At 36.7% G+C, this 8,844-nt stretch overlaps 1 protein-coding gene across 1 annotated transcript; it reads left to right on the top strand.

Moving 5' to 3' along the window:
* Positions 1–389: 389 nt before the first annotated feature.
* On the top strand, positions 390–7,555 carry lmf1 (lipase maturation factor 1). Its single transcript, XM_087782877.1, has 11 exons — positions 390–600; positions 1,242–1,551; positions 2,255–2,265; positions 3,022–3,170; positions 3,322–3,387; positions 4,507–4,674; positions 5,219–5,384; positions 5,724–5,877; positions 6,074–6,257; positions 7,080–7,192; positions 7,255–7,555. The coding sequence occupies exons 1-11, from the start codon at positions 390–392 to the stop codon at positions 7,439–7,441; spliced, it is 1,719 nt and encodes a 572-aa protein (XP_087639003.1). The 3' UTR covers positions 7,442–7,555.
* The last annotated feature ends 1,289 nt before the right edge of the window (positions 7,556–8,844 follow it).

Genomic DNA, 8,844 nt, shown 5'->3' with positions numbered 1-8,844 from the left:
TTTTTTATTTTTATGTTGGCCTTATCAGAAATGTTGCAGTTGCAATGTCTTGTTATCAATATTAATTTTAACATTTTATTAAAACAACGTTAGCGTATACAGCAACAAGAAATAAATTATTTCTGTATTTCCTGCTTTACTTTAATAAACAATTTATAACGATTATATGCATCATAAATGGTTAAATTAATCAGTCAATTATTATGAAAAACATAGATCAAACTGTCGTAAATGTCAAGCAAATATTGAAATGATAAACATGAGTAAAAGGTAAACAATATCATAAATTGGCTGTGAAATATTTTGGCAAAAACGAAAAAAAAAAGTATTGTTAAATAGATGACAGTTTACATTTCCGTGTTTGATCACGTGACCAGTGACAGGCCAACATGGCGCTGTCCGGTGAACGTGCCGAGACCTCGCTGAGGAAAAGACGAGTAGAAAGCAACAAAACCGAGACGTTTTCCGCCCAAGACGGCGTGGAAGAAAGAAACAAGAGGATCGAACATGACGAGGAGGAAAAGAAACGACCAACGTTACGACCTGGAACTCACTGGCTCACTCGTGTTGTGCTGCTGAGATCCGTCGCCTTTATTTACTGTAAGATTCACATCCACAACATATTGAAATGCAAGTTTAAAATGTACTTTTAAGTGTCATTACTAATTTGTTGAATGTCATGTTTGATTCTGTACAGTAGACTTAACATCTACATATCTATTGTTTCTTTTTGCTAAAATTAATTTTTAGTTTATGTTTATTATTATTAACATTTAACGTTATTTAATTAATATTTATGTTTTATTACATTATATCCACCATGCAATATAGGTCCTATTCTCACTGAATAATTTATTCTAACATGTAATTTTATATAAATTATTTTTTAGTTTGCAATTATTATTACTTACATTTAACGTTATTTAATTAATATTTATGTTTTATTATATTATGTTCACCATGCAATATAGGTCCTATTGTCACTGAATCATTTCTTCAAACATGTAATTTTATATAAATTATTTTTTAGTTTGCAATTATTATTACTAACATTTAACGTTATTTAATTAATATTTATGTTTTATTATATTATGTTCACCATGCAATATAGGTCCTATTCTCACTGAATCATTTCTTCTAACATGTAATTTTATATAAACTAGTTTGCATAATCATTGAAGATTTTTTTCTGACATCATTTTGAACTAATTTAAGTAACTTCTACTGTTTGTATCTTCCAGTCGTGGCGTTCGCGGTCGCCTTCAACCAGAACAAGCAGCTGATCGGAAACAATGGCCTGATGCCCTGCAGGGATTACCTGAACAGTGTCAAGCGCTACGTGGGCGGGAAGATCGGGATGGCGGCGCTGGCGTACACGCCGTCCATCCTGTGGTTCCTGGACTGGACCGACATGGACGCCAACCTGGACGCCGTAGCTCTGCTGGGGATGACCGTGTCCGGGTTTGTCCTGGTGACGGGGATGGCCAACATGGTGATGATGGGCTTGTTGTGGCTGCTCTACCACTCGCTGGTCAACGTGGGACAGCTGTGGTGAGTCCGTGAGCAGAGTATGACAGTATTGCTTTATACCACACCATAATATATACAATTACTTCTAATACTATGCTCTTACGTCATTATATAATTCCAGCATCCCTCTTTTAAATATATATTTATAAACATCATTTTACCATTTTAATTAACAATACTACATGTATAATTTATTATTGTATATTTTGTATTGCATTAGGTCATAATGATACCTTTAAACACAACTTAGAAATATTTACAATAATTCTTTTACTAGTTCAAGTCTACATCGAACTTTTTTTGTACTGTATTTTTTGTAGAGCTTTCTTATGAAATATATTTATTTTTAAAATAAATTACATATAAAATGAAACATTTCACAATTGATCTAATGGTGTAATAACAATTTTGAATATATACAAACAGATTAAGACTAAATCTTATTTTAGAAGTCTTTTCATTTTATTATCCACCGTATTAAATTCTTTATTTATTAAGTATGTAAATAAGTCATTTTTATTTGTATAGTGCTTTTCCAGACTAGGGTCACAAAGCGCTTAAACAATCAAAACAATACTCAATGAAGTATATTAAAGTAATTTGCAAATATTACTATTATTATGACAAGCATTATTCAATTACAGCCATTTCTTGCACTTGATTTATTTCACCTATTTTATGTGACTTTCAACACATTTCCAATCTGTCTTTTCTGTGTTGGCAGGTATTCCTTTGGTGAGTCGACATGCTCTGCCTCCACCTGTCTTCATCTGCTTCAATAAAAGATGATGTTTAAATGAAAGTGCTTCAAGACACAAACACTGTTTGTTATATTCCCCTGAATTGTTGTTAATGTGACTTAACATAGTTATTGCAAAGATAGTGTTGAAGGAAGTTAAGCCATATTGACTTGAGACAGACTTAAATATAGTAAAATGTTCCCCTTAAAACTCATTGTTCACAGCAAGACATTATTTAGACACTTTGGCAGCAACAGGCTCCTCTCCATGCACTGCAGAACCAAATGTTTTAAGTTTTCCTTTGTTTCTTCTGTCATAAGATGTTACAAAAGATCTCCCTCATGCTTTACTTGAACTTTTGACTTTTTGTTGGCAACTTTTGAATAATTTCTTTGTGTGATTTTGTACGTTTTTATTTCACTTATGTATTAATTTGATTATTTTTACATGTATTTATGGATGTTTGTGTGGATGGATGTGTTATTGCTACAAAATAATTTCTCTCTTTGTATTAAGTATCTCTTTCTATATACATGATGTAAATTCTGACTAAGAATACCATTAATACCTTAAATAAGGTTTCTTTACTGTATATATTTTATATTTAAAATATAAATAATAGTGTGCTTTTGTTTGATCACCAATATATTTCTTTATTTTTCAAAAGTATTTTATTTGAAACCAGTTGAAACCTGTACATTTTTAACCGTCTGTACAAACTGTTGGTTTGTCTTCTCCTTCCTCGATCCAGGTTGGGAGAGTCAGTTGTTGGAAACAGGGTTTCTGGCCATTTTTCTGTGTCCACTCTGGAGTCTCTCTCAGTTCCCCCGCGGTCACCCTCCCTCTCTGGTCTGCATCTGGACCTTCAGGTGGCTCATCGTCCGCATCATGCTCGGAGCCGTGAGTGACACTTCCTTCTCTTTCCACTTTCAAGTTAAAGAGATTGACCTGAACCTTGTGATTTTCTTTGGTTAAGTGATCAGTTAAAACGGATTAATGTTGTCAGGTGCTTGAAGTTCATCAATACTAAAAACACATCTTTGTTTCTCAGGGTCTGATCAAGATCAGAGGAGACAAATGCTGGCGAGACCTCACATGCATGGATTATCACTACGAGGTACTGTTGTGATCGCTATTATTACCACTGCCAAGGAGGTTATCAGCCGGATTTCTTTTCAGCAAAGAAATAAAAAAAAATCTAATGTTCCACCATTTATGATACAATTGAATTGAATTTATTACGTACATGCATAACGTGTAATTATTTGTACCTAAAATTGAATAAATGAAAATGGAGGCAAATCAAAAGGAAAAGCTGTTATAAAAGAAGTAGGAAGAAAAAAATCTCTCTTAATTATTCTTCAGTTTTTAGAAAATGGCCACATATTTATACATGGAAGTCTAACAAACACAATGTTTAAGCAGTCATAGCAAAAAATGACTTGTCTTGCATTATCTTTTTTACACAAGTATATGTTTCTAGCTGCTGCTTTTTTGCTGTTATTTTGTCTTTAACACTAATTGTTAGGAGCTAAATCCAATTCAATTGTATTGTAAGTTATTTTGAAGCACAGTTAAAGCAACAGTTTATAAGGGAAGAGAAGGTAACAGTGAATCAAAATTCAGTGGCGAAGAAAAACTTTCTTTGAACAGGCATAAATATCAAGAAGAACCAAACTCGCTGTGACCAACAACACATGAAATAACTATTAATCCTGGCCCTGATTCCTCATGTAACTTCTCATATTAACCAGAAAAGCCCATGTGTGACCACAAAACCAGACATAATGAGAGCCAGGTTTACTTCCCTCTGTTTTTTGAAGCTCATATTGTGCAAATGAGATGTGTCAGTTAGCAGTAAATGTAGATTAATTCACACAAATATTAAATTAATTATCCAAAGCACCCCCCCCCCCCTGTGAATTACACTGACACACTGCCGTCTTTCAAACCTGCTGACTCAGCACAGACTATTCCTCCTGAAGTTGTTTTGGCATCGCTGGTGTTTTCTTTCATCGCTGTTTGTTGACTCCGATCCAGCGAGTCTGCATGTCCCGCGGTTTGTTTGAGTGTCTAAGGTTACAGGATCTCCTGTAGCCTTTTATCGAGCAGCAAATTGACCGACAGAAACAATACGTGTCCACTTGTTCAGATGAAAAGTTTGAACCAAACTAACGTCTAATATCTACTGAAAACTTCAAGAGACATTTTTTTTCCCCCCACTGTCTCTCTTCAGACTCAGCCGGTTCCCAACCCTGTCTCGTATTACCTGCATGGATCCCCGTGGTGGTTCCACCGCTTTGAAACGCTGTCCAACCACTTCATCGAGCTTGTCGTTCCCTTCTTCACCTTCATGGGGCGCCGGATGTGCGTCGTCAACGGAACCATCCAGATTCTGTTCCAGGTTTCCTAACTTCTGCCTTTATTTCCGACACAAACATCACGATAAGAAGAAAAAACAGATCATGAAAGTTTAATTTAAGAACTGATATCCAAACATTGTAGTGTAATCAATTTGGTTATTGAACTGAATATCTAAAGATGCTACTTCCTGTTTTCTTTCGTCTTTAATGTTTAACCATTGTGTTACCTCAGGGTCAAGGTGACCCGAAAGGCCCGAAAACGAAAGTTGTTTTTGGTATCCCTTGTGTTATCTCTGGGTCAAGGAGAACACATTTGTTTTCGGGCCTCCGGGTCACCTTGACCCTGAGGTAACACAAGGGTTAACAGGTCATGTAGTTAGTTGGATAATAGTAATGTATTGTTATAGTTGGTTTATAAATATAGGCCAAAATCTGCACAAAAACATGATTGAACCAAAAAAACGTATCATTTGGTGAAATGTTCAATCATCTAAAGAAAGGAAATAAAGTTTATGTTTCTCTCATAATAAGATAAGATCATAACTAATCACAGAATCAAATAAGAAGTTGCGTGTTCTCTTGCAGGTGGTTCTGATAGTAAGTGGGAACCTCAGTTTCCTCAACTGGCTGACCATCGTTCCCAGTCTGGCCTGTTTCGATGACTCCTCTCTGGGATTCTTATTCGGAACCAGAGCAAAGAAATTAGTGCTGAAGGTCCAGACTGAGACGGAAACTCAACCCACCACAAAAGGTAGTCCATTTTCTTTTCAAAATAAAAGCAATGATGTTCTTTAAATCAGATAAATGTGTTCAAACATTCACAATGTTATGTTGTTTTAGGGTTTGTTTCTCATCTCTGTGGTTCAGGAAATGTACAGATAAATATTTGTATTTGATTACTCTGCTTTTAATTTACATTAACACTTTATGGGATACTGATGTATTCATGTTTAAAGGGAATTATGGGATGTTTTTGGTGAAAGTCGTCACATAAAAGCCACAATTATTGACTTGAGATAGACTTGAAAATTGTTAGTTTCAGATTCAACCTCTTCTTTGTCGGACAAATGATTCATATAATTTGCCGCAGGAATGTTGATCCGCCGCGCGGTGAACGTGACTCTGGGCATCGTGATCGGCTGCCTGAGCGTTCCCGTGGTGATGAACCTGCTCAGCTCTCGCCAGGTGATGAATACTTCCTTTGATCCGCTGCGCATCGTCAACACCTACGGAGCCTTCGGCAGGTAAAAATAAACCAACGTCAACTCGCCTCTTAAAGTGAATCCAGGTTGTTTTTTTTAATCCTGATTTGAATAACCGAGAACTTTCAGTATTTCATACAAAAATAAAGTATTTTTTGAAGTATGTTTTCTTTTCTGGTTGTAATAAATACTCAATATGAGAACTGTATTCTCTGAATGTCCCACATCCTTCTGGCAGCATTACCAAGGAGCGCACTGAGGTGATCTTCCAGGGAACGTTGAGCGATGATCCTAAAGCTCCAGATGCGGTTTGGCAGGAATACCAGTTCCTGTGTAAGCCGGGCGACCTTCACCGGCGACCCTGCCTCATCTCACCATATCACTACCGCCTCGACTGGCTCATGTGGTTCGCCGCCTTTCAGGTGAGAAAACTATACAGTCAGACTCTGCGAGACACGCTCTCTTACACTAGCATGGTTTCGACACTAGAGGGCGATACTCGATAGTGAATCATTTAAGTAAGTAAGTAAGTAGGTAATTTTTATTTGTATAGCGGTTTTCCAGACCAGGGTCACAAAGCGCTTAAACAATCAAAACAATATTCAATAAAAGATATACTTAAAAGATCAAGATAAAACTGATAACAACACAGGAGTTCCAGAAAATCAAGGAAAAGCCTGAACAAATAAAAACGTCTTAAGATGTTTCACTGACTGAGTCAGTAGATCCATCAAACACAGAGAGAGGAAGATCGTTCCAAAGCTTAGGAGCAACAGCCTGGAAAGATTTCTCTCCTCTGGTCCTGAACCGTGTTCAGGAACCATCAGTAGATTCTGATCCACAGACCTCAGAGCCCGAGCTGGGGTGTAAGGCTGGATCAGATCACTGATGTAAGGAGGAGTCTGACCATGAATAGATCTGAAAGTAAGAACCAGAATTTCAAAGTTGATCCTGAAAGAAACTGGAAGCCAGTGAATAGTTTTAAGGATCTGAGAAATGTGAGTTCTTCTACTTGAGCGGGTTAGAATTCTCGCTGCAGAGTTTTGTATTAACTGCAGGCGAGACAGCTCCTTCTTGTTAAGACATTTAAGTTAAGAGCATTCAAACAAAGCACAATTCTTCTTATTATTAAACTAATGTCTCAGTTTCATATTATGAATCCGAAAAATCACCATTTTTTAGAAATCAAAAATGTAAGTAAGTAAACGTAGCATAAACATGGTTGTATCTCTTACTTCGTCCAGACCTACGAGCAAAGCGAGTGGGTGATTCACATCGCTGGACGCCTGCTGGCCAACGACAGCACCGTCCTCTCACTGATGGATCGGAACCCCTTCCACGCCCGGGACGTTCCGAGGTGAGAAGCTAACTTAAAATATATAAAAAGCACTGAACAACTTGACGTCGTTTCCCCCTCAGGTGGGTCCGAGGGGAACACTACAAATACAAGTTTAGTCGCCCGGGCAGCGTCAGTGCAGCCGAGGGGAAATGGTGGGTAAGAAAACGCATCGGCGCTTACTTCCCTCCTGTGGACCTGGAAGGACTCCGAGGCTATTTCCAGTCCAGGAACTGGCCTCATCCACATGTACCGGTGAAAAGAAGCTGATCCGTGAACAGACTTTTTTTCTTGCCTAAAATGTGTGAAATTGTCTTTAATTGTTTTGGTTGTTGTGTATGTAATGCAACGTCAAACCAAATTAAATTTTTACATCAATTTTTATTTTTGTCTTTAACAGGGATTTTTTTTTTATTGGGATCTAAAAACATTACTTACCTACTTACAATATTTGGTTAATTTTTTGTTTACTTGCAGTAGCATGAAATGGCAGGTAGGTGGTGGTGTTTCACAGAAAAAGGTTATTTGGACGTTCGTACATTCATAACGGTATCAATTATAAATTATGAAACAAAAACAAGCAATGTAGTTTTTTATGATATAATATATCTTCTTTGCATTTTGTATGTAAGCAGCTGTTGCTTATACCGCATACAGAAGTTCTTGCATATACAACTTATTGAAGTGCACCCTACAATCACCCTGCAGTATTTAAAGTAAAATAACTAAAAGTCAGTCCACTTATTCAGACCAAAAGCAGAATGTTTTTTAACTAAATACATGAAGAAAGCCAAGCCATCATTTTTGATAATGTGTTATTGCAAAACTGAAATGGAAAAAAAAAAACAGGCTGAAGAATTGTTCGCTTATTCTTATCTCTGATCATTTTCTTACTTTACGAATGGCTTTTTTTTTTTTAAAGACCCCTTCCTGACTTGATTTTATTCTTTGTCATTTATGTGTAAGCCAAACAGTCGCTTCTATGTTCACCCAAGAGACTTCTATCTCAGCTCCTCTGACGGCCATTTTACAATAAAAAAAACGTTGCTGCAGTTCTACGATTAAGTTTCCTATTCAAATTGTAAGATTTACTTTCCCTATATATGCCTTGTAACTGACTTTTTGTCACTAAATGTTTGCACATTTTCCATTGCTGAGATTCAGGACTTGACAAACCAGTTGGTAAACATCATTCAGAATGTCCAAAAAACTTGAGACCAAAAGATGGGTTTCCAAGTCAAGCTTGAGATGATTGGATTACAGATGTTCCAATGAAAGGGTTTTCAATCTCTGTATGTTTTTGGACTATGGGAGGAAACAGGAGTATCCCACAGAAGCACATGAAGAAGACACAACTCCACTCCTAAAAATGACTGAGGTTGCGTCAGGGTGGAAGTGAACCTGCAACCATTTTAGACGAATGGAAAGAGATCTGAAGCAAACTGACTTCGATATTTTTCAGAGTTGAATCAAACCTTTGAGTAAGTAAGTAATTTATATTTATAGAGCGCTTTTCCAGACCAGGGTCACAAAGCGCTTAAACAATCAAAACAAAACTCAATAAAATATATACTTAAAAGGTCAAGACAACACTGAGAACAACACAGGAGTCTCAGCAAATCAGGGAAGTGCCTGCAAGAATAAAAATGAACAAAGGAATAAAAAAGGAAGTG

Source organism: Callionymus lyra, chromosome 2 (genome assembly GCF_982586985.1).
Source record: "Callionymus lyra chromosome 2, fCalLyr1.hap1.1, whole genome shotgun sequence".
NCBI lineage: Eukaryota > Metazoa > Chordata > Actinopteri > Syngnathiformes > Callionymidae > Callionymus > Callionymus lyra.
The sequence above is the reverse complement of the archived record's forward strand: the minus strand, read 5'-3'. Positions and strand labels throughout refer to the sequence as shown.

What these genes read in the sequence shown, in the direction of transcription:
- lmf1 (XM_087782877.1), top strand. Translation starts at nt 390, where the DNA reads ATGGCGCTGTCCGGTGAACGTGCCGAGACCTCGCTGAGGAAAAGACGA. An exon ending in TCCGCATCATGCTCGGAGCC is followed by an intron (nt 3,171 to 3,321) that starts GTGAGTGACACT and finishes TTTGTTTCTCAG; the next exon opens with GGTCTGATCAAGATCAGAGG. An exon ending in TGTGGTTCGCCGCCTTTCAG is followed by an intron (nt 6,258 to 7,079) that starts GTGAGAAAACTA and finishes TACTTCGTCCAG; the next exon opens with ACCTACGAGCAAAGCGAGTG.